Below are 26,459 nucleotides of genomic sequence, written 5' to 3' on the forward strand. Positions count from 1 at the left end.
TATGTATGTACAGATAGACATTTGTCTTGTTTATTTATGTTGCACATGTTTGTTCTTTGGCATTGTATTGCAGCCTTTCCAGAGTTCTTCTCATTACTTCAACTGAATACCTATTTGTACACCTGATTTAAAAAAAAAAAAAAAAAAGTTTCCTGTTTTGTCTCTTTCCAAACACTCCTCACCCACCACAACACAAACTACATTTAAAAAGTCCCAAACATTTTATTTTCTTTGTCATTTCAACTTATGTTCATACTAAAATCATCAGCATTTCTTTACCTTTATATAATGTAGTCTTTTCAATATACAAGTATCAATAAGCATGATTAAAAGATCACAATGGCTTTGTTATGTCTGTGTTAAAGAATTTCCCATATCCTATTATATTAAAATATTTCATATATAGTCTGTATTTAAACAGAGGCTTAATAAAAAGTGAGTTCCCATACAAGGCAATTACAGAATTTAATCAGATTGGGAGTCTCATAAATTAACCAAAAAAAAACAAAAACAAAACAAAAACAAAACAAAACAAAAAAACACACAAACAGAACGGCGACATCGTCAGCGGTGTTTTGAATGTCCAGAGAGAGAGAGACAGAGAGAGAGAGAGAGAGAGAGAGAGAGAAGGGATGAAATAAAGTTTCTGAAGGACAGAGCAGACGTGACAGAATGAAACAACGGTCGAGACAAGCACATTCAAGGCAGCTAATTAGAGCGAAGTGGGACTGCCTTCAAACATCTTTCACCTCTCTGCCGTGTACAATAAAGTCTACAGATTTGTTCGACACACAATTATAATGACAGAGAAATAAAAAAAAAGATCACACATTCTGTCCTTCACTACTATATTAGAGAGTATTGTTAGAGCTCAGGTGTACTGTATACAAATGCTCGAGGTGACAACCAATAACAGTCTTTGAGCGCAGACAAACTGATCATCCTCAATGAACCTAGCCTTAAGCATACATACACTTTACTTACATTAGTAAAGACAACTGTGCTTTTTGAACAAAAAGACTTCACACATCCATTGCCTGCACTGTATCTGAATGATACCTCTGTTAGACAGCATTGTTCTATGAGAATAAACACTGATTCATTCCATCACTGACACACAGAATCATCATCATGATCGCCATGGATTAATTGCTTTTCTTTCATTTCCAACAAGATGCTCCAGCTGGGAGGGGGAAAAAAGTGCCAAAACAGCATCAGAATCAAGAGCTTTGTGTCTCCGTCCTCGGCCAGTCCGTCAGATAGTTTGATTTGTTAGTGACGCTTCACATCAGCTCAGCTCAGCTCACAGGAGGCTGTTCCAAAGCAATGGAGGACCACAGCTGGAGATGGTGCGAGAGGCATCCCTGAACATGCCTCGCACTGCTCTCACACACACAGACACACACACATCCATATGCATACACAACACACACACACACATACATACATATACACACAGATGCGCATCCTTTATCTCCACAGTCCAACAGACAATTATTTGGAGATTTGCTGCTGGAGGTGGAGTAGAAACTCATAGTAAGACAAGGCCGACTCTGTTCGGTCCTCGATCATGTTCTGCATAAAGTTTGCTTTCAGCTGGCTCTCATCCCTGAAGAAGAAGCAGAAGGGGGGAAACAAGAGATTTATCAATAAGTGTCTTGCTGTTGAGATTCCAAGTGTCACTACTTTTTTTATATATATATTCCCATGCCAACCCATTGATATTTCATCTGTATTTTACAACATATTTGATACAAGATGGAACAAAAAAAAAAAACGCTGCTGTGTTTGCATGCAACAAATGGTGGTGTGACCTATTCAAACTAATTACTTCCTTCCGGGTCTCTGGCATAGCATCACATGAATTGAAGACTTAAAGGGAAAAAAAATTGAGATTCATGCTGCACCTTCACATTTTAAAAAAGTTTGGAAGAATTTTGTCTTTAATCGTTTAGAAGGTAAAGACGAATTGGACGGGAAAGCTGCTGTCAAATATGCAATAAGCAACATGCTGCCCACACTGATCATAGTCAGATCAGCCCAGATTAGTGAGGAACACTGCTCGTTTTCTATCTTCAGGGCTGCAATAAATGATAAAAGCTCAAAATAAATTTGACTGATGTGGTCATGATGATTGTCTTTGGAGGTATGACAAAGCTATTTTCCATTATCCAGTGTTTAAACAAACACAGGATTTAACTGGTTTAACAAAAACAAACTAATCAAAAAAATCATACAATATTACAAAATCAATCACAATATTGACAGACGTGCACTAATCACAGAATTGCATGCATGAATCCATATGGAACTGGCACCCAAGTACTGTCAATTGTATCACACTGGAAGTCCCAGTCATTTCCCATCCCTAAAATCTAAGGCTTTTGCTTTATTATAAGAACAAATGTAAAACATATACATATAATGAAAAGAGCACTGGATGTTTCTGACAGTTTAACTCTCCCATCAGCTTAATCTTAATTCTACGACAATGCTCTTGGAGCCCTCTGCAGTTCTGAAAATTACATACACAGCATCAAACAGTCTAAAATGCTGTATTCTGTTCCACTCAAACAGAACAGTTTGAAAAAGCAGCTGACAAAGTCAACAAGTCCCACTCAAAACTCAAGCACTGCTCAGTTGTTATTTCTGTGCTAAGGCTACAGCAGTTTGGGAAATTCTCTTAAAATTAATTTTACATTGTCGGCATCCTGACCTCTTTGCTTCAGAGACGTTTGTTGAGATGCATGACAGGAAGAAGAGTTGAAGAACATATTCATCCATTTGCCACAGTGGCTTGTAAATCCCTGAATTCACAGATGAGCTTCTCTATTTTACCAGTTAACAGGGTTTTTCCACATGAATGGAACAGAACAGGGGATTAAAATTATTTTACATTACCTACCAAACTCCTCGGCAAGGGAGACAAAACTCCCAACCAAGCTAAAAATTTACCAGAAATAACAGATGTTTTCCATTTTCCACACAGAGGAATAGAATACACTTGATGCCTCCTTCTTAACTCCACTTCATCTTCTGTATGCTGTGAAATGCTTACCTGATGACGTGAAGGGTAGGGAAGAAAGGCCTCTGATCCCTCAGCCAACCAATGAAAGCCCTGGTTCTCTGGGACTCGGCAGTGTCAAGCTCTGGTAGCAGATACTGTTGGAGAAGAACAACAGGCAAGTATTTATTACTAGTGGGAAGACGGGATTTCATCAATTTTGAAACCAGCTGTATGTGGGTATGCAGAAGTGATTACTACATAAGTACATGCTCGCTGCAGTGTTCTTTGGTGTTAAGAATGTCAAAGCTGTGAAATGAGGTTTCCTACCAAGTTCTGAGGCACGGCAGTGTAGTTGGGAACCCCCAGGACTTGCGTGAGGAAGTTGGGGTTGCAATTCCTTCCGACCCACAGATATATCACCTTTTAGAAAGGAGGGAGAGAAACAAAACCATAGCTTGAGTGTGTGAAATAGAAATTGAAGTGTATATGCTGTTCTCAACTTTGTAGAATTCTTGCTCAGATCAAATGCTTTACAAAGGAAAAAGCCACCATAAAACATGGTAACCTTGCAACTCTGGACTCATTTTTTTGTTTAGTGTTATGTTTTTTTTTTTTTTTTCTGTGAAAAACTGACCAAACAGATGATGTCACATCAAGACTGAAACTTCCAGCTAACTAAAACATCAGCAATGTACAGTTTTGTCATCTGTCCCTCAACAGACCATAATGCAATGGTGAAACAAGATATTTTTGAATTTTATGTTTTGAGTAAGGAGCGTCACTTAGTTTTTCTTAACTGGAGAAATAGTTACTCTCCAGTTGCCCACAGCTGAAAGCACCAAGCTTAGACATGTGGCGGGTTTAAGAGAAAGTATTAGGAGTGTTCCAGGCTGAATTTATCCTTTAAAAGACTGTACCATATTCATAACACCCATTTGGTACTTCTGCTAGCCTTAATTATTTGCTGATATCAGAAACAGAGTTGAATCTTCCTCACCATTCCGGCGTCCATGAGGAAGGCTCCCTCCCTGCTGAGCTTCTCCACAGACAGCTGCTGTACTCTGGGCTGAGGGATCGTCCGCTCATTTATGTTCAAAGCTCCCTGAGGAACAAAGAGGAAGAGGGCATTCAGTCATAGGGGGACTCTTAAAAATGTCCGAAGATACTGGAATGGCGCAAACCTAACAAGACATCTTGTGAAAATATCCCTGTCTTATCAGTCTAACTCATGAAGTGAGGCCTCAAAAAAGATGAATGTCTACTCAAACTGGCTGAGCCCCCTGATTGCTGGAACAAATCTGCTAATAACGTGTGGGAATCAGCATTATCCTCTCATGATACTACACTGTGCATCTCCTGCTATAGCATGGGAATAAGTGACTATTCCAACCCCCTCACCTCGTCGGTCAGGTCGTCAACACGGTATAAAGCAGGGTGGATCATCAGCATCAGATAGGCCAGCGGCTGGTACTTCAGCTGACACATGGCAAACACCCGGTCATCTAGCCTGGTGCTTGTACCTGTCCTGAAGGCTTTCTGCAGGGTAAACACAGACAGAAGGAGTGATCAGCAATCATTTCTAAAGAGTCTAGAGGGTTTCCGTGGGCTCCACAGCAAAATGGATAGTTTGATTTCAGTGTTATTTCATTTGCTAAACTTGAGCACGCTGAGAATGTGTAAGACTCAAAATGTGGGTCTGAGTGAGAATCAACCTGAGCATCCTGAACATGAAAAAGTGCATTAGTTTAGCAAGAACAGAGTTACAAAGAAATACAGAGGAGGGAAACCAGAAAAAGAGGTACAAGTTCAGGGTAAAATGCATAAAATTAACCCTTTAGTGCATAGCCTGGCATTGTTCTACATGCCTCTAATTTTAGTTTATTTTTTAAAAACCTGCTGTATAATGTTTTGTGTAGCAGCACGTCCACAGTTCAATCATGTGAATAAGCAGACCTGTTTGAGCAGGGCCAGGATGTAGAGGGGGAAGAGTCTGAGGCAGGCCGGGGCCAGCAGGCCGGGCTGCTGGATGGTCAACACTGACTGACGGTACGACGCCAGCGAGTCTATGGCTGCGTTGGTCATCGCATCTCTGGCATCGCTGAGGCTGGCTGACACCGAGCGGTCCACAGCTGCACCAAGAGATAGTGAGAGGAAGTAAGAAAACATTTTAAGATGTCAGGGGTGTGATGAACCTCCAGTATCATAGGACAGAGGAAACAAGATTATAGGGGTTGAAAAACCAAAACCAACCACCGCTGCACCAATTTGCCTCTTATGATATTTGAAAATTTTAACGGTGGAGGTTTTATATGGTGGGAAGCGAGGAGAGGGGGCAGCAGTGGGTTAAAATGATTCATTGGTTGGAATTTGTATGCACTTTTCCATGCACTTTCCAAGAAGCAGCAGTGGTGGGATTTTGATTTAAAAATACCACAAAATTAACATCTTGAAATGCTTAGGCATTTATTGTTAAAAATAAGGCTAAGGCCATAATAATGTGAAAATGTCATTATTCATTACATTAAGTAATAGTTTATTTATAATAAAAACATTGGAGACTGTGCTTTTTCAACATATTACAACATTCACACTCCAAACAGCTTGGATTCACACATGTACAGTAGCTGTTCGGTGACACATCTTCCAGCTGGAGAGTGTGATAAGAGATTTGACCGAACTGAATGTCAAACACCTGGTGTGCCATATTTCGAAGAAAGGGAAGCAGCAGTGTCAGTTCTATAATTACTAGCTCAATGTCAGAGAAGCCCTGGCACATCTGATTGCTCTGCATGTGCTGGTTACCAGGCAACCGGGGCTATCGTCACTCGTCATTGCCATCTGTCAGTGCTAATAACAGTAAAGTGGATGAAAGGCCTGCTATGATTATGGCATCCAGGCCATTTGCCTTTGCAATACAGCAGTGGAGAGCCATCATTTTTTCATGTTTTATACGCAGTCACACACAACACTGATGCCTGTAATTCTTACTGAAAGAGCCTATGAACCAGGAGAAAGTGTGGTATTAGTATGCACCAGAAAATTCTGAAAAAATGACAGCTGACATAGCGATAAGAACTGCTAATGGGAATATTGCTTACTTTACTTTCACAACATTGCATGACATTTGCAAGGCATTTGAGGAACTAGCTCAGCACAAAACTGACAAAAGCAAACAACTGCAATATGTACTGTGAGGCAACTTTTTCTGTCAGCACATATGTTTAAATAAATGGTAAGAGGGAGTGAAAACAAGAACCCTAAGTTACTGCTGCAGGTTTGGTCAGTTTGAATAAAAATCAACCAATTTCCTCCAACATGCAGTTTGATTTGCAGGCCACATATTCAGCACCCTAGCAGAATATCTTATTGCATTGAGTATTGCAGTTTCAATGTGTATTTGATTAACTGTGTAGCCCAAAACAGATTTCTGATGCTGTATAAAAAGACAAACTGTGTGTGGTAGTTACCCATGCTAGCCAGCAGTCCAGTGATAGCCTGAACATCAGCACCAGCGAAGATGTCTGACAAAGAGTTGACCACAGGGAGACACATGGTGTGAACACGGATCCTTCTCTCTCCTGGAAGACAAGAAACAGGCACAACTTTACAAAATGGACATAGTTTAATTATTACTATTTGTTGTACTTGGCTTTGAAGAAACATCTAGCAAAATTAATTAACTTAAAAATGTCGAATCAGTTTCAATATTTAACATTTGGGGATACTTTCCTTCTCAAACACTAATAGCTTTTAAAAATTACTCGACCTGGCATTAAATCAACTTAAAATGAGCACATACATGCATCAAATACATTCTGGTATGTTCATGTAAATTGGCCGACTTGTATAGTTCCCCAGAAGAATTTATCTAATTGCACAACGTTCCCTGTCAGGAATACATCTGTCAAAGTCAGTTGTTCTCCAGAAATTCGAGAGCCTTGGGTATGTGCGCACATGTACCTTTACTGGAGGTGTAGAGCAGCGCAGCCTGGAAGGAGACAACCTGCATGTCCAACAGGTTTTCCTCAATGGACATCTGAACGGCAAAACCAGCGTCTGGGTTCACGTTGGGAAGGGAGAGCAGATCGGTGGAGCGCACAAAGAAGTTTCCATGGAACGTGTGGATGGACAGACCTGCAAACAGAGGAATTGGAATTATTCTAACAATATAATAATGCTCACACCAGCCAGGATCCATCATTCTTCCCAGGAAAAGTGGGATGACAGAGAAACCCTCAGGGATGTGACAAGCAACACAAAAAACACTCAAAAAGCAAATACTTGCTGAAAATGAATGTGTTCTGCCTTTCAAAAAATGAAAAACAACATCTCTCTGCACTGAAAATAATAAGAGACTGGGAAGATTTTATTGTCCTGAAGTTAACCTGTGGACTCGAGCTAAACGTCATCTGCTATGCCAACGGACCTTTGGTGCAACGTATCCTCATGACGGCCTCGAAGCCGATCTTCCTGGTCAGGTATCTCTTCAGATCTTTCTGGAAGCGCTCAACCTGGGCCGGGTTGTGTGCGTGGTGGTAGGAGGGGTAGTAGTACACGCTGCCTGCAGAGTATCTGGATATGCAACCTGGGAGGCAGACGACAATATGAAGCAAGAATGAGATGCTGACCATCTTATTTTCAACATTATAAAAATAGATTTCCACCTGATTCTCCTCTGCCCTGTTCTGCTTGCACCTGGTCTTTTATAACAAAAAAAAAAATCTGCTTGCGTTTTGTTTCTAAATTCAGCTTTTTTTCCTTAACAGATTGCACACGGATGTTCTGGAGACGAAGAAATTATTTGGATTTATTTAACTGTTTCTGCACTGTTGTTTGACACTTGGAATTCCTGGAAACAGGAATCTATGATAATTCCGCTATTGTAGCCTGGATAAAACTTTCCCTGTTTCCTTAATAAGTGAGGCTGGTGGCTGATGGGAGACCAGATAATCACTATGCAGTGGGTAAATATTCTGTTACTCATTTTCCAAAATAATCCTGGCAACATCAGAAAAAACAATGATTTATCTTTTTGTTTTCTTTAAAAAATTATGAATCTGATAGTCATATAAAAAATAACATTTTGTTACTACAAAGTCAATATTCTTCCTTTAAAGACAATGCATGTTGTACTATCATTCATTGTAATGTATACTAAAGTGTAGCATGGGGCACCAGTGCAAATGATCCACCAGGAACACATGAGTTACTCTTAAAGCCATCTCTGGAGGAATACAGTCATGCTGTAAAAAAAGAACTTGAATATAAACAATTAAAAATGGCCGATGAATCTGCTTTCACGTGTAACGCCAAATAAACTGTTACCACCACTGGCAGATAATGTGGACAACCACCCTCCCGTCAACCAGCAACGCTCCCTCAATCCGTTTTTCCCTCTGCTGTCCCCACTCCACCCATCCAGCTTGGAACCATGACTCACCAAGTGATGCCAGGTCGCAGTACTGGGCGCTGAGCAGGAACAGGTCAACCGCCACCTGCTGGCCAGAGCAGTCCAGAGCCAGCTTCTTGTAGAAGTCTGTGGCCGGGGATAAGTGCTGGATGTCCTAGGAGAAGAAAGCACGAGCGAAGCCATGGAGGTCAAAAGATCACTGGTCTAAAAATGTTTTACATTACGTAAATTTCATTGGATGTGGCCCATAAACCATTTATTTTATTATACACAGAATCAGTCTCTCGGGATTCCTTTACATTCTCTGACATGACTTTCCAATTACAGTCAAAATCAAGGAGTCCTAAACCTTAAAACATTTGACAATTTTCAAAGTATTTCAAGCAGAGATAGATTAGTCCGGAACAATGGTCTTTTTAGTCAAAGGGCTCCTACGATGAACCTGATGTAAGAACACATGACTTCTCCATAACTCACACGGTGTGTTTTCAAGACCTTACAACTCAATTCCTGTTAATGCTGTTTGCAGTGAGGTAACTGTAGAGAACAACAGCTGAAAACCTCCATCTAATGCGATAAAAATGTGAAACGAGCTGTCAAATCTGCTCAGATTATTTCTTACAGCTGCCAATTTATAAAATTTCCCAAAACTGTTCAAAAATTCAAGCACTTATAGGAACCTACACAGTCATGCTATTTCATTGACAGGTTGAAAACACAAACCATCTCTCCACTTTTATGGTTTCCGAGTGTGCAGAATGTTCCAAAAGTGTTGGTTTAACTTTAACCTGCAACACGCCACATCTTGAATATGCTGTATCTGTAGTGATTCAGTAACTGCTGATAAACAGCCTGTTTGCAAGCTGCTGCATGTTGCGTTTTAAAAGCATTCAAGGTTGATCACTGTCTTGATCAGTGTTTCTGCAGGTTTCAGAAAGCCAAATTTAAGACTTAAAGACATATAAATGAGGAAACACAGCAGACAACTTTACACTGGTGTAGATTTGCAGAATATAACCATCATGTCAATTTATCTCCCCTTTTCTCTTTCATAAACTGAAATTTAACATGCCAGTGATTCATGCTGTGTATTTTCGGTAAAACTTGTTTAATGTCCAAAGCACACAGCGATGTCAGCAACACCCTAGAGGGCCTAACCATCTGAGTGCTCACCTTGGCAGACGCCCGCTGATTGGGGTCCTCTCTGGACTTGAGCGCCCCCACCCCGAGGTTGGGTAGCTGTGTCTGGAACACAGACATGCGCCCCCCAGTGGGCGACAGCAGCTTGAAAGCGGCCTGCAGAGCTGGACCCAGGGCAGATTGGGTCTCCATCGTCTTCTCAAACAGATTAGGCAGGCTCTTCAGTAGATCCTGCACCAGCTGGAAAACAAATACAAGACTTGAAACTCACTTTTTATGCTCCAATAGTCCCCATGAGAGAACTTGTCATTTGATCTGCCTTGCTCTGCAGGGAGAGAGGAGCTCAGGTTCAGCTTGAAGACAGTGGTCAACATCTAGTATGGTTTCAGTGTCTAGCTCAGCAACACTTGTACAGCAGGGACACTTTGGGTCATGGGAGACCAAACCTAAAACCTTATAGTCTCCTGGCAAACTCTCTAACCACTCAGCAAAACTAAAGCCTGGTCACCCATGGAAAAAGGACAGAACTCAAGGGAAACTTCACAAATAGGTAAAGCCTTTCCAACATCTTGTATCTACTTTTTCCTCCCAGCACTGATCTGATAAATAGAAAAAAACAGTCTTAAAATTTAGTTTGTAATAATAAATAATAATTATTATTTAAAAAATTTTAATATTAAGTTTTAAATATATTGAGACAGGCCACAGCTGCAATCCAACTCTATAGCACAAGAACATGCCACGTGTAACATTAGCAAACCCGATAAACAATTACACAATGTAGCTTAGACCAAAGTGAAATTTCTCACCTCTTTGCATTCACTGAGGTTTACTAGAAGGCTGTCTGGTGTTGGTAAAAATATATCTGTGGAGCAAACAAAACAGCAGTGAAAGAAATGCAGTTAGAAAATCTTCAATATTGGCATCTTGTTGAGGTTCAAAAAGTTCAGCTATCACTAACGGACTCACTCAGAAAAAATATTTGTTTAAGGCCCTTGGTCATGATATGCCTAACTTGAGGTGAAGTGACAAGAGTGACTAAATAACCCAAAACGTCAAACTTATGTTTTCTGTCTAATAGCTTGCATGCAAATTTTGGTGAAACATTCAGAAATTGATGTCCAGCTGACAGAAGTTTCCCAGAAGCTGAACTCAAAATGTTCAAAGAGCTCAAAATGGCTATGACAGTGAAGTGCTTCAAAAATGTACATTTCAATTCCAAGTTATCATTTAAGGTGACATCACTAAAGTGCACGCCGCACACTCAGGTTTATAATTATGTGATTGCTTTTTACTGAAGGATACCAAAAGGACAAGAGGGGAAGAGGTCTAACATTGATGAGCACAGCTTCTCCTCTCACTCCTGGTTAGGAGACAGCTGACAGGACAGAAAGTATTTCACTTTTAGGTTTGATTTCTTAACTCTTGTGGGTGAGAATTTCTAACAGATGATCACAACAACACCAGGAGTTCATTTGGGCAAGTAAGGAAGATCTAGAGGTTCCAACTACAGGGACTAAAAGGCTATTCACTGTTACTACCTCTCTTTGTGATTTAGGCTGATAAAATGGGGGTGTTTTTACACAAAAAGGGCAGAAAATGAGGCATATTTAATTACTCATTAGCTCTGAATGTCTGGAGTGAGTATCTGAGTACAGCAAGTGTGAAGTGTCTGTGAAAATGAGAGCAAGCCCTTGCTGTCGGCTGTCTCTCACCTTCGATGTCGGACACGATGAGCATCTGTGGCTGGGAAAGTCCCTCCTGGAGGTTGTAGAAGTGGATGGTGCTGTCAAAGGTGATGAAGCCTATCTTTGTCCGCGAATCTCCAGGAAGCCTAGAGTGCACGCACACAAACAAGCATAGACATGTACACACGTGCACGCACATACAGAAATAAGCTGGCGGTCAAGTGACAGAGATGACCTACTTCCAGCTGCAACTAAAAAGCACGAGCCCCATTTCAACAGTGCAGAAATCAGCTGGACTACTCCAAATGAACTTAATGTTGAAGAGCTTTTCTTCACAGTGTGTCAGTACACCCACACAAAACACACTCTGGGGAAATTATTTATGTGCAACTACAATGAGCTGAGGTATTTTTGGTTTTACCTTTGTTTGTTTGTATTTAAAAAAATATTAGCTGAATTTATAGGTAAATTTGGCCGAGACACATTTTTTCTAGAATTGTTGCCAACAACTGGAGATTGAATATAGGTAAACATTACACATATTAAACCAGTGCATTTATGATATGAATGATAGTATATCCTCATAAACAGCCTAGAATACCTGATTGCACATAAACCTACACCTGTATATCTACATTCATAATAAGTGAAATCCAAGCTAGGCTTCCACATTGACCCACAACGGAATGGGTAGTTACATCAGACATCAGGCAACTCAGAATACAACGATGTACATACGCATTGATGTTGTCCAGAAGTGACTGGCAGACCATATTCAGGTACCCCGTCTCCACTGCATTGTGGGATACGTCCAGAACAAAGAGGTAAACAGCAGGCTGCGGCGGTCTCAACTGAAGGCCAGAGGTTTCATAATATAAGTCAAGGCAAATCAAGTATTTAGTGTCGCATCAAGTATGTAGTACACTATATGCAACAGGCTACTTGTCTACATGCATTAGCTGACAAAAGAGAAAATTATCTTAATGCACACTTTCCATGCTCATTTTTCCCAGTACAAAATGAGAACTTTACCATTCTTTTAAAATCATTAATACCACAAAATTAAAACAAGTTCAAGTATTTTTAAAGAAGATCACACTTAACGTAATAGCAAAATATCACTTCAGAGTGGTTCCTCTAACATGTCTGGAGATTAAGTTATTTGTTAACTTATACTGTTATGGTCAATGTCAGCATAACAGCATTAGGTCTGCTGAATCTTACCATGTATTCTGAGGGAGCGATGAACTCGATGGTGGCATTCTGGACTTCAGGTCTTTTGTGTGGTTCTCCATATGATCTGCTGACTGGATTGTACATGAACTCCTCAGGAACTGCAGCAATACACACACACAGACACACACACACAGACACACACACACAGACAACATCAAGTAAGGTTATTCAAATCACAGTGGTTTCTGAGGTGGTTTCCCCTCTTGTGCAAGAACATGGCACACTTCCAGGGTCAGAGAGGCTGATTCACACTGAAGCTACCAATATTACTAAAACATGCTAATGTGATTCTAAAACAAATGAAGGGGTCTATCAAACAGGTTTTATATAAAGTATATGATCGCCATAATGACTCGTCATATAGGAGCGTAGCTCTCTTGGTTTGCAATACGTGTGGAATAATCAAAACAATTTACAGACTATCTGTCTCTCTTGATCTGATGGTCTGGTTCTCAGATCTACAATCTGAGATGTGATCACATGCTGTTCAGTTTGTTTTTTCTTAATATGAACCATAATAAATCCTGTAACTTCAGCTAACCATGATGGACTTGGCACAATGGTCTGCGCTCATTTCTGGTGTTCAAACCACTTCAGAACATGAAGAAATAGCTGAATATGAGCATCAACCCATAATGGAGTTTGACCTCAGTTAATTTTGTTCTGCTTGGCTTTCTAAGTACTGGCATTTGCTGAATATCTGATATTTTTGTGAACATATTCATACTTGACAGAACTGTTTCACAAATGATGCCAATTTGAGGCCAGATTAACCAGCATATTCAAGCTAAAAGGAATCTTGACTATGAGGGGTTTGTCACTGTTTTTCAAGTCTCCCTTTATGCAAAAAATACAGTTTGTTGCTACGCCATATTAGATAAGAGACTGAACTGTATTTGTTGCCTGGCAACATTTGCTCATTGGAAACTCTAAAGGCCTCCAGTGTTTTCACTAACAAAAGCCTCTTTGAGTGATCATCCTTCTTTTCCACCTCCTCCTGCTCCTCACCGTCATTGACCCGGTAGCAGAGGTTGCACTTCCACCTCCTCTGGTCCAGGAAGGAGACGAAGGGGTTGATGTAGGTTCTGCAGGAGCGACACCTGACGATGGTGCTGGATGTCACCACAGGAAGTTGCTGCACAAGAAAAGACATTTACAAAATGGCTGTGACATTTCAGTATAAATACCTTAAGGCAGACTTGTTTTCTTGTCTGCAAATCACCCCAAATGGCATTTGAATAAAAGCTTTCTGTCACTGGATAAGTTGTGCATCATCACTATTATCAGTGTCTTAGACAGCACAGGATCTACAAACATCAGGATCTACAAACATTCTGGCAGCAAGATTCTACCTGCAGAAATACTGAGTTAAATCCTACACTGAAATAAATACTGTCAAAGAGATCGACATTATCAGAATCAGAAATAGTTTATTGATCCCTGCGGGAAAATCGGGTATAAAGCCATCACTACTCTTGTCTAGATGTTTTATCTGAAGAAAAAGTGGCTGAGGAAAGGCAGGACGTAGACTTGTTCATACAAGAAAACATATTGACAGTACAACCGGTCTGTTGACTCTACTGCTACTTCTGGTTGAAGCCCTTGCTCCAGGGCACTTTGTCAGAAAAGCATAACTTATTCTTTTATTTCAGCTAGTGAGGGGATTTGAATCAGCAACCCTCCTGTGACTGTCACAAGTTATCACTGTGTGTGTGTGTGTGAACAGCTGACACTGGGTGCGTTTGAGTGCAGAGGGTACGCCAAGTTACCGAGAGGTCTTTGAAGGGGTGGAGCAGCAGGCCCAGCGGCAGCTTGGCTTTATTCAGCAGAGACTGCGTCTGAGGGATGCTGGTCAGGGTTGAGCGAAAAACCCTGCAGAGACACAAAGACAGGAGCTTACAGCACTTTAAATACAGAAAATCGAGGCCCTGTCTTTGCTTTTCGTTGTGTGGCAGTATTGCACAAGGCCTGGGTGGCGGGATCATCAGGGATTCGATCCATTCACAGCAGTAAGATATTATGCCAATACAAATATTTCACTTTAACCTAGCCTGGGGCAACATACTCAAATGTGAAAACAAATGCGATACAATTATGATTAACGTATTTTGAAATTTGACCTTCACACAGCCTTTCTCAGTTCTGCTCCATTTCAGTGTCCATCTTCCATTGCTTCTTACTATGAAAGCATCGCAACCTGATACTTGGTCACTTCTATTTCTTGACTGCAACAATTTACATAATATTCTAAAATATAAAAACAACACCTTCTTTTGCACATAACAGTTCAGTTAAAAGTTGAAATTCACCCAGCATAAATGAATACATATTTTATATTGTATATGTGATGAGTATCGTTGGACAGGAGGTTGTACACTACTGCTTAAACCTATTCTGCACAGTGAAACTCCAAAACCTGTTACTCAGACCCTGCAACACTGTCACCAAAACAAAACCATCTCTATTTACTGTACTTTGTATCTGCAGTGATCCTAAATGACACATTGGATTAATAAGGAGGTTTAATTTTAGTCTTAATGTCTCCCAACACCAGGCTAATTAACATTGTCAGAATTCTTCTGTGAAGCACATGCTCACCACTTCCTGCTAGAAACAAACTAAGTGATTAGCTTCTGGCTAGTTTCACACTTGGGTTTCGAGGAGAAATGCCAACAAAATATGTTTTCAGGTAGGTTAAGGACAACGCATGAAACTTCTTTGTCCCCAAATGTGCCAAGCACTAAGACATGTAATCTGCAGGTTGAATATATACAAAGAATTGGTTACACACTGAGCATCCTGAAATCCAAGATTAGACTGAACTTCTTTTAAACTTACAAAAATTCTACAACATTTCAACATTATAAAAAATTAAAAATCAAATATAAAGTCATAATAACAGTCACAATTATCAAACTGACTCAATAAACAACTTGCAGTTACAATCATGATAATATTCCTAATACAAGTACTACGAAGAAGAAAATCCATAACAATATTTAATGATATTATCAATATGAAGACAGGCTGTTCACAGTAGTCCATCCTGACTTACTCTGGGTTGCAGTTGATCTTCTGCAGGTCCTGGGGCAGGCAAGGTGTTGGTGCGGGGATGGGGCCTGGCGGCAGCAGGTTCCTTTCTTGCAGCAGGTTGACCACCCGCAGGGCCTCTGGGGTGCTGGACTGGAGGCTCAAAGCAGCCAGGGAGGGGCTCAGCTGGGCAGGCCCTGGGCCAGCAGATGGCTGGGAGAGAGGTCAAGAGTCAGACTGGGCAGATGTATATGTGCCGTTTGTTGGACCCATTTACCAAAGCATCTTACATGATGATGATGACTGGCCAAGTACAGTACAGGCCAAAAGTTTGGACACACCTTCTCATTCAATGCATTTTCTTTATTTTCATGACTATTTACATTGTAGATTCTCACTGAAGGAATCAAAACTATGAATGAACACATGTGGAGTTATGTACTTAACAAAAAAAGGTGAAATAACTGAAAACATGTTTTATATTCTACTTTCTTCAAAATAGCCACCCTTTGCTCTGATTACTGCTTTGCACACTCTTGGCATTCTCTCGATGAGCTTCAAGAGCTAGTCACCTGAAATGGTTTTCACTTCACAGGTGTGCCTTATCAGGGTTAATTAGTGGAATTTCTTGCTTTATCAATGGGGTTGGGACCATCAGTTGTGTTGTGCAGAAGTCAGGTTACTACACAGCCGACAGCCCTATTGGACAACTGTTAAAATTCATATTATGGCAAGAACCAATCAGCTAACTAAAGAAAAACGGGTGGCCATCATTACTTTAAGAAATGAAGGTCAGTCAGTCCGGAAAATTGTAAAAACTTTAAATGTGTCCCCAAGTGGAGTCGCAAAAACCATCAAGCTCTACAACGAAACTGGCACACATGAGGACCGACCCAGGAAAGGAAGACCAAGAGTCACCTCTGCTTCTGAGGACAAGTTCATCCGAGTCACCAGCCTCAGAAATCGCAAGTTAACAGCAGCTCAGATCAGAGACCAGATAAATGCCACACAGAGTTCTAGCAGCAGACCCACCTCTAGAACAACTGTTAAGAGGAGACTGCGCCAATCAGGCCTTCATGGTCAAATAGCTGCTAGGAAACCACTGCTAAGGTGAGGCAACAAGCAGAAGAGATTTGTTTGGGCCAAGAAACACAAGGAATGGACATTAGACCAGTGGAAATCTGTGCTTTGGTCTGATGAGTCCAAATTTGAGATCTTTGATTCCAACCGCCATGTCTTTGTGAGACGCAGAAAAGGTGAACGGATGGATTCCACATGCCTGGTTCTCACTGTGAAGCATGGAGGAGGAGGTGTGATGGTGTGGGGGTATTTTGCTGGTGACATTGTTGGGGATTTATTCAAAATTGAAGGCACACTGAACCAGCATGGCTACCACAGCATCCTGCAGCGACATACCATGCCATCCCATCCGGGTTGGGTTTAGTTGGACGATCATTTATTTTTCAACAGGACAATGACCCCAAACACACCTCCAGGCTGTGTAAGGGCTATTTGACCAAGAAGGAGAGTGATGGAGTGCTGCGGCAGATGACCTGGCCTCCACAGTCACCGGACCTGAACCCAATCGAGATGGTTTGGGGTGAGCTGGACCGCAGAGTGAAGGCAAAGGGGCCAACAAGTGCTAAACACCTCTGGGAACTCCTTCAAGACTGTTGGAAAACCATTTCAGGTGACTACCTCTTGAAGCTCATCGAGAGAATGCCAAGAGTGTGCAAAGCAGTCATCAGAGCAAAGGGTGGCTATTTTGAAGAAACTAGAATATAAAACATGTTTTCAGTTATTTCACCTTTTTTTGTTAAGTACATAACTCCACATGTGTTCATTCATAGTTTTGATGCCTTCAGTGAGAATCTACAATGTAAATAGTCATGAAAATAAAGAAAACGCATTGAATGAGAAGGTGTGTCCAAACTTTTGGCCTGTACTGTACATGCCAAAAGATCTCAAGAATTCGGTGTTTCTCTCAGAATTTTACTCTTGGCAGGCTGGGAAAGCCTCTGAAACAGCATATGAGCAGGGGATACTCAGACTGTCCATAAAAACAAACATGAAACTGCTTTTTTATTGCAACTCCCATTACACTATTTAATCGTAAGGGAGAAACATTGCTGCTTTCGTAAGGGAAGAACTTAACTGAAGAATTATATCAATCAAGAAAAAGTGCAAAAAATAAATTTCAGTTTCTATGTAGGTATGATCAGAGAGGAGCCTCCATCATAAAAGGGGGTAAACAACTCTGGCTGGTTGACGTCCACTGTGTAATACAAAGCCAAAATTGGTCAAGATGTAATAAAAGGTTTACATATATAGGGATTATGCAAGCATCTGTTCTGTTGAATTTCAGTAAGCAGTCAGCTAACCTTAACCCTAAGCTTATTTTATACCCAAAAAAACATCAACATCATCAACACATCTCTTCTGGTGTATTCTCAGATTTGCCCGAGCCTATTCTAGTCTACTTCACCTTAGTGAAAGAGTCTAAGTCTATGAATTCAAGTAAGCTCCTAGTAAAAAGCAAACACTTTTCATTTCTCCACAGGCATACACACACTTAAGGTTTTGCATGTGTTAAAGAGAAGGCAAATGCATAACAGAAGTAGCAGAGCTTGTCGCTCCACAAACACAGTGAGTATGCAAAACGCTTATACAGTGCAATGTCAGAGCACGACTGTGCTCGTATTGTGTTGTCTCACCTGCTGGTATGGCTGAGGTGCTTGGGTGTAAGGCTGTGTGGCAGTCGGCATTGGAGGGTGCATGGGGGATGCGCTGCTGGGGGGTGCTGAGGTGTTCTGGTACCCAGGGGGGAGGGAGGGGTAATGGCCCAACTGCCGACCAGGGGGTCCTGACTGTGGCGGGCCAGCTGGAATGGGATTTAAAAAAAAACAAAAAAAAAACAGAAATTAATTTAGTGCCATGTCAGTGGAAAGAAACGCTAATCAAAGCTGTTCAGTAGACACAGAACTGATTATTTGGTTTGTAGGGGTACTTTATCAAAAGTAAATCCTGAATCCATAAGAAAATAAAGGAATTGTAATTGGTAAGAGCAAGCTAGAGCTTCCAGGCATTGATGGCTTTTGGGTTGACCCACTTGTGTTATGATACTGCTCACGTAGTTATATTTTTTATAAAATAAAATTATTGGTACAGGTGCTGATCTTTCAGTGTTAAAACAATGAAGAGGGAATTTACCAATACACAGTGTCTGTTCTAACTGTCTGTGTTCAATCCTTCCTAATAGCCTAGATGTTACTTAAAAGACAAGTCTTCCACTTTGGAACCTGGACCCTATTTACAGATTATCTGGCATCATCCTCAGACATAGAGACCATCACTTCACCACTTCTGTAAATAGGGCCTAGGTTGCAAAACTTCAAACTTGTCCTTTCAAGTCCCCATACAATGACCTCACATGACTTCTACTTCCTGTAAAACAGAGTATCTTAAATGGTGACATCATCCTGCAATAGATAAAACCTTCACAAATCTTCAAACATCCTCTCTCATCCACCTCATTTCTTCAAATAAAATTGAGTTTCCTTCCATTGGGGTCTTTGAGGTCAGTGTAAATTCAGGTATATGATGGAAATGAGCCTTACCCATTTTGTTGTCAACATGATTATAGGTGTTTGGGGTTTGGGGACCATTACCAGCCATAGTTCCTGTGTTAATGTAAACAAAAGAGAATTTAATAATTCCAGTGACACAGCCAGTTAGGATACTTCTATCCCAGTGTGATAACCATAGGTAATGGAAATGAGCAATTTAAAATACAAGGAAAGGGATGGTAATGCAATACATTCTTGACAACACTAGAAAAATCTTGAAAGAAAAGGTCATGATGGAAAAGTGGCATGGTTGCATCCAAGAACTAGATAATCTTCATGTGAAACTTCTAGTTCTTTGATGGTTATGTGTATGGGTCATATGGGAGTCGTGGTAGGAACAAACTACAGACAGAACTACAAGTAAGAGATATATCTACATGGGGATGCACTGATGCTGAGAAACAGAGTAATAAAATAAGGAATTTCCATCAAGACAAATTTACAATACTATAATCCACTAATAATTCATAACTCACTCCAACAGAAAAAAAGTTATCTCTCACCCATTTCTGTCTTATGACCCTAAACTACTTCTGTAGTCATTCCACATTGCTCAGTAAAAGTTATGGATTGGACCTTGGTATTAGCCAATACTTAAGAGCTTTGTGTTTACAATCCGTTGGAGGAATGAAAAAAAAGAATCAGTGCATCCCTGAATACAAAGAACAGCAGCATGGAAAGCACAGGATGGACACCACGGCACTGACAGAGCAGCTAACAGCTATTGACAGACTTCGCCACACCTGGACATTCAATATCTCCCTCCTGGTAGTCGGGCTCAGTGGGGGACAGGGTGCAGTTTGCTGCCCCCCCACACTGAGCTGGCATGGATGCACGGAGGGAAACAAGGCAGGCAGTCAGAACAAAAAAGCTTAGCCTGTAAATGGACATACTGTTCCTACCACAAAGTGACACAATATTTGGCCATCATGACTGGTAGCATCCTCACTTTTTGTTCAGCACAGATCCACAAGATGTTTGGATGTAAAACAAACCATTATGGCCATTGCAGACTTACATCAGAAACAAAATTCAGCAAGAGCATGTTTGTGGAAAAATGTAGCAAACAAGTGCACAGGCTTGGTTTGGCTGGCTGAACTAGGTAAATTTGTCGCACAGCAACTGCCACTGTGTGACTGTCTCAAATTGGTCTAAAATATAACGTTTGCTTATGCTGACCTGTGGAAAATTGTCTCCATTTGTTAACGTCTGTGTGCTCAAAGTGAATTGTTTGGAGGCTTGGCTTGCTGACTAGAGGCTACGTGCACCTTCATGGCCACTAGGCACAACTGTTGTGAGGTATAAAGAAATGAACAATAGGAAGCTGTGCGGAGTACACAAAACTTTGCATGTGGCTTTGAAGGTTAACATACCTGAGGGCAAAGCAAAAACTAAAAGATGCCTCAAGCCAGATTTCAGAGACTTACCATCTGCTTTGGGGGGTGGAGGGGTGGCACTGCCCATGGGGGGTCCAGTGGGGGGAGGAGCGGGCTTCATGGTCGGTGGGGGGCCTGTGGGTGGGGGCCCATAGGGAGGCCTGCCTGGTTGGTATGTGTGGGGAGGCATGGGATTCATTGGTGGAGGTGCAGTGCCTGGGAAATAACACCAACAACAAAGAACAAGGTTACTGTGGTAATCACACAGAATACATCCTGTCACCCACACCACACCTCAGCTCAAGTGAAATTTCATGTTTAGTTTTGTCATTAAGGCTGCATAACAAAAAAAAAACACATCAACATAACTGCATCATGTAAAACACAACCACTTAGCACTGTTGCTAAATAATATCACAAAGTATAAGTAACATTATAAGCTGTGAATGGAGGTGACAACAGCTGGTGCTGCTACTGACCCACAGCCAGCTAATGTCAAGGAACAGCCACATCCATCCACATCCATCACTACAGCCAAACTAACAACACAGGCAAGGCTGCACTGAGGAGTGATATCAGGACAACCCAGTGCTGCAATCATATTGTGTCTTTTCAGTTAAGAAAACAAGGACGGTCACTTTTATACAACCTTTTAGATAGAAAAAAATACAGGGTCTGTCCCTTCCAAGAAAAACATCTCTGATGACTTCACATTAAAAACTCAATGCAATTGAGTGTGCCACTGTTTTTTATGTGTTTGGCTTATAATTCCTCAGCAAAGGTAATTGCTGAAGCTTCCTCACCTTAATCTAGTTCTGACATAACAGAGTTTCCTTTGTATTAATCAAGCAATGCCTCACCATGACAAGATATTTCACAGGACTGCTGGAGGAAGCTTGAAATGCAACAACCAGCATAATCAAAATTTCAATCTAAACCTAAAGAGAAATAATCCTAATATGAAGAATTGATCATGGTTTAAAACAAGTTCTCTGCCTGAAAAGCTGAAAAGTTTCCCAGAGGGAAATGTATATATTCTCTGAATCTAACACAGCTGTATGCCTGAAGTCAGGCACTGTGCCTGAGATATTTAAGAACTGATTAATGCATTCTGCTAGGAAAAAGTAATTTTAGCACTACTATCAGCACTAGAAACACAACAAGAATGGACATGCAATCAAAGGTTTAATTAACCCTCAGAACCGCGGCACCACTACTTCAAAATTACAGAGGAAACAATAAACTTCTTGTTTGGCCTTTGTACAAATAGAGTAAATGAGTCTCTCAATCTGGGAGGGAGAGGGAGCAGCCAGCCAACATGTGCAGTGTAGGACAAGAGGGCAATGTCCAGCTCCAACGTATCAACCTGCTCAATATTTGTATCAGTGGCACATGGCAGTAAATGAAACAAAATGAGGAAAGAGAAAAGAGAATAAAACTTCTAATGAAAAGTCACTGTTCCCCGTGACATGAAATTTTGCAGGGGTGTTGCTCACTATGGGGCTAAAATTTTCTCGGAGGAATTATGTATCTTACCATTTCAATTGTAATCAGTGGGACACATTTCTTCTACTTTGCCTGATTAATTTTATTACGTCTGGATGCACCTCTTTGGATGGTATAATGGCTGACAGAACCTTTTTTGCCGTTGTTCATTTCTTCTGTAACTAATGTTTTTAGTAAATCCGCAGCTTTTCATAGTGTTGTATGCTTGCATGTTGTATGTTTTGCAATTTGGAAGCCATTGGAAAAGAAATCTTTGCTCTCAACTTGCCCTCCCAAAGTAAATAACATCTAATTAACAAACTAATTAGCCTAAAATACAGACTAAGCGTAGTGCTTTCCTTTGTCCTGTGTACCAGCAGTATTCCTACCTGGATGTGTGTATCCATGGAGGGAGGTCGGGGGCATCCCTGGCCCAGGGGGCTGCGTGGCATTATGGGAGACAGGACCTTGTGGTGGAGAGCTGTAAGCTGTTGATGACTGTGGTGGCGCTGTCGAACTTGCTGGCAGGTTGACGTGATTAGCCACAGGGCCGCCAGAAGGTGTATTCATAGGAGGGGGTGCACCCATCGGTGGAGGAGCAGTGCCATACTGCCAGGCATGAGCCATGGGTGGCTGCTGCTGCTGAGCATTTGGATAGTAGCTATTAGAAGACACAGCAGGAGGTGGAGGGGTGGCCTGAGCAGGGGGCATTCTGGGACCAGGGCTGGGGCTGGCTGACTGAGGAGGGGTATGGGGTAGTGGCCCCCCCATTGGAGGTCTGGTTAACAGGGGCTGACCCGGAGGAGCCTGATAGGAACTGACTGGGGGGCTGGACTGGTAGGAACTGACTGGGGGAACAGGCTGGTACGGCCCAGAGTGGTAGAGTCCAGGGCCGGGGGGCATGGGAGCCTTGGGCTGCATTAGGTTGTATGGAGCTTGGTGAGTCATGCCGTAGCCGACCCCTGGTGGCTGCTGAAGTGCTACTGGATTCTGTGATGGACCTGGAGGACAGAGGAGGAACAGTGAAGGCATGTTCACAAACAAAGTTAGAAGGAGAATTATATTACAAAGGATGTACTGGAATTTTGACACGTTAAATTGAATAGTGATCCCATATATTTTTTCGAAAAAAAAAAAAAAAAAAGGAAGGAAAGAAAAAAAACAGCACATGTCGCAAAAATGTCACCAAAATCCTGATGGATAAAAAAAAAAATCTTAATTTATTTTTTCCATTTTTCTGGCAAATACTTCAATTTTAACCTGAAGCACTGGTCAAAAAGTTGTATTTGAAGAGCAGATGGCACCATAGTAGTGATAGCAGTGAGTGAAATGTCTCAAATCCTCCAAATGACTAACCAACTGACACAGCCCGGCAAATCCCTTTACCTGGATTTACTGCACAATTATCTGCCCTTGGTGACAGAGAGTAAATGGCTCTGAGCTGGGTTTGACTTTTCCCCACTGAACACAGCAGAAAGATGCCACATATACACAAAGAGTCTTTAATGAACTTTGAAGTAATTTTTAATGACCTATATTGACAACTTCTCACTGCTGATTAGCCTAAGTAGAGGCAATGTTCAATTAAAAATACTTTAGGATAAAAATCTCAGCTGAAGTCAGCACAAAAAATGCAGCATTCAGTACATCTCTGCTTACAGCATAGCTGGTTACATAATGGCAACAGCTTCCTTACTGTCCACTTAGTGTTATGCGCCATAACCAGAGAGTTAGGCTAAGTCCGTAAAGTGAAAGGGATTAGAAAATGAGTCCTTTCAATGGGCGAGGATGGATGAAGGCACATAATCCACCTCAAATCTTTGTCCTCTCTAACAAGAAAATCTCAAGAACTAAAGCTCCTGGTCAGCCACGGCTCTTGTCCAATCATACTGAACCTTGACTTGGATGAGAAAGATCTCATAGCCAATCACCAATGGGATCATTATAAGATAAACCACAGGTAGAGGGAAATAGTTTACAATGAATGGCTGGAATCAGTGAGCATGGCATCAATCATAAACCTACTGGAAAAAGACTCATATTCAATTTACTCAAATCATTTATAATATTTGATGAACGCTCATCCACAACAAATGTGTGTACAATGAGTAAACACATTTTAGAATGACTCCGAGAAAGCTCTAGTCTGAATTTAACCCCATACCTGACGGTGTTAGTGACATGCATGCTGAGCTTTGTTTCTACTATCTACCATATTGTATTCAGACTGGTCAGAGCTCAAAGAACACAGATGGGTTGACAACTTTTAATGACTTGGTTGATTCAAGGGAGATAAGAAAAAGATTAAGAAAGAATGTGATGAACTATTAGCATTTCAGACATGAGTTTATCTACTGCTTTGTCAAAGGAACTGCAGTGCTACAAACTATAGCTGCAATTGCTTTATCCCCACAGGGCAAGAAAAATAAGAAAAGTTCCCTGAAGCTACACAGTGCACATAGCCACAGCTTTTGTCGGCACTTCAGTGAGTCAAGATTTGTCCTTGTTCCTGCCCTGCACTCATGGAAACCAAACATAAGTGTGTCAGCGGTCTTAGACTGCAGTAGGTCACTGTCTGAGTCTGAAGAAAAGTTCTGGATCGTCCCCAATGTGCCACATGTACAGTGAGACGTAGAATACAAACAACACCAGGGCTTGCTTGTTGTTAGCCTGCTGAGGATTCGTAGTGCACTCAATGTCAGAGAGAGCACCTAACAATCTGCACTATGGACACATTACTCACTGAAAATGAAACTGCCCCAAGAAAAGCCTAAATATGCAAACGTACCAAAACCCAAAGCCAAAGCTACACAGGTGTGTCCTGACATGACAGGAAAAGCCCACAACACAGAGCTAACGGTATGATCACAGTGTAACGTTGTGTTTGTTAGGTGAAGAATGCGTTTCCACCTAACACACCCTGTGTTAATTGACGTAGCTATCGATCCATCGGTCGGCCAACCTGTTGGTTAGTCACCTTAACATCAGAAAGTTCTTGTTGCCAACTGTTAATTGCTCACTGGATAGCAGATAGCAATGTAGCCACGGTTAGCTTTCCGACTGCCCCCCAGTTCACACACTGACTGCTCCTGGGTCCTACTTTAGCCATCTTAAGCCGAGTGACACTAGGTGAAGATTCAGCTAACATAAACAAATTAACATATCCTACGTATGACACGTCAGTCTTGTCGGTAACGCTAGCTAACGGCGTTGCTAAGCTGAAGAGAGATCAGTTCCAACTGTTGCTTACCGTTAGCTTGGTCCTAGCCGACTTACCCTGCTAGCTGTTATCTAACCTGCCCAACTTACTTCAGCCAGGTAAATTATAGGATTGATGTGGATTCACGGTGTTACTCACCATTCGCGTACGCCTGTCCTCCTCCTGCCCCGTTCTGAGAGTTGAAGCCCGTAGTTGACATCCTGAAATAGACACCGTGGTCTAATTTTGAGATCCTTGCTCTGCGAACAGCTAGCTGCGTCTTTAGCTAGCTAACTAACTAGCCGAGCTGGCGCGGCTTTAACTTAACCTGACGACGGCGAGAGCTTCGACTAAAGCAGAGACTATGTTATATTACTGTCTCGTATTGTTTCTGAAAAAAAAGTTAATTAGCTGACTTGTTGACTTTCACAGGACCATGGCCATACATGTAGCCGATCCCCGTTCAACTACCCAGGGGTGTAACGCTAGGCCTTGTCAGGATAATCGTGTGAGACACTTCTGTTCTTCCACCGGAAGTTGGGATCACCCGAGCAGGATCAACGTCAGCGTCCTTTCACGCATGCGCAGTGTGTACACGTGGCATTTCCTCCTGTGCGCTGGATTTCCAGTCTACTGGAAACAAGATTCAGTGATGTTAGGTACTATCCTGCTGAAGCGCTCTCTCTAAATAACTCTACCCTACTATTGATGGCATGCCCATACTGGATAGAAAGTGTACTAATGTCTTTGTCGAAATCATCCTGAGCATATAACTACTCCTATATCTAAGTATAGATGGGTATATTCAAACAGAGAACAATGGAAAACTGTGTTTCTGTTCCCTCATAAATATATAATTCCAAATAAAATAAAGGAGCTTCTGTTTAACACTGTACACAGGTACTATCCTGTAAAACTATAAACTACAGATGCATTTTTTTTTTTGTGATTGTGGTGGGGAAACTATCGATCATGTCTTTTGTAGACTGTTTTCATAGTGCTTCCTAACTGTTTGATTTACAGAATAATTTCTCAAAAAAAGTAGACACAAATTTCATGCTAACACAGACTGATATTTTACTGCGATGTTTAACAGTCATTATTTTTCCATTATTTTTCCGCAGATTAATCTTATAGAATTAATTTGATTATTATTTTGGCTAAAAAAATTTAAATCATATTTGACCACTTTTAAATCATATTTGACCACTTTTAAATCAATTTTAAATCAAATTTTAAATCATATTTGACCACTTTTGAAA

The 26,459-nt window shown here is 41.2% G+C and overlaps 1 protein-coding gene across 2 annotated transcripts; it reads right to left on the reverse strand.

The window, feature by feature from the left end:
• Positions 1-202: 202 nt before the first annotated feature.
• On the reverse strand, positions 203-25,728 carry sec24a (SEC24 homolog A, COPII coat complex component). Of its 2 annotated transcripts, XM_030068764.1 has the most exons (24): positions 25,357-25,728; positions 22,388-22,999; positions 20,565-20,729; positions 19,881-19,958; positions 19,129-19,191; positions 18,226-18,392; positions 15,537-15,724; positions 14,251-14,353; positions 13,490-13,616; positions 12,470-12,579; positions 11,984-12,096; positions 11,273-11,391; positions 10,367-10,422; positions 9,591-9,797; positions 8,448-8,571; positions 7,434-7,592; positions 6,968-7,141; positions 6,475-6,585; positions 4,961-5,136; positions 4,406-4,543; positions 4,005-4,109; positions 3,335-3,427; positions 3,059-3,162; positions 203-1,609 (listed from the first exon to the last, which is right to left on the reverse strand). In XM_030068764.1, exons 1-24 carry the CDS (start codon positions 25,415-25,417, stop codon positions 1,495-1,497), a joined length of 3,468 nt encoding a protein of 1,155 aa, XP_029924624.1. In that variant the 5' UTR covers positions 25,418-25,728; the 3' UTR covers positions 203-1,494. The 2 variants fall into 2 exon arrangements, with proteins under 2 accessions (XP_029924624.1, XP_029924625.1); XM_030068765.1 differs by lacking the exon at positions 19,881-19,958.
• Between the last annotated feature and the right edge of the window lie 731 nt (positions 25,729-26,459).

This window comes from Myripristis murdjan, chromosome 14, assembly GCF_902150065.1.
Source record: "Myripristis murdjan chromosome 14, fMyrMur1.1, whole genome shotgun sequence".
Classification (NCBI taxonomy): Eukaryota; Metazoa; Chordata; class Actinopteri; order Holocentriformes; family Holocentridae; genus Myripristis; species Myripristis murdjan.

Bases quoted from the DNA above. Each gene is read 5' to 3' on its own strand.
- sec24a (XM_030068764.1), bottom strand. From the start codon at position 25,417: ATGTCAACTACGGGCTTCAACTCTCAGAACGGGGCAGGAGGAGGACAG. The intron at 11,392-11,983 runs GTATGTACATCG...CGTGCACTCTAG, and splicing joins CTTCTGGACAACATCAATGC to GCTTCCTGGAGATTCGCGGA. The intron at 3,163-3,334 runs GTAGGAAACCTC...CTTCTCCAACAG, and splicing joins CTGCCGTGCCTCAGAACTTG to TATCTGCTACCAGAGCTTGA.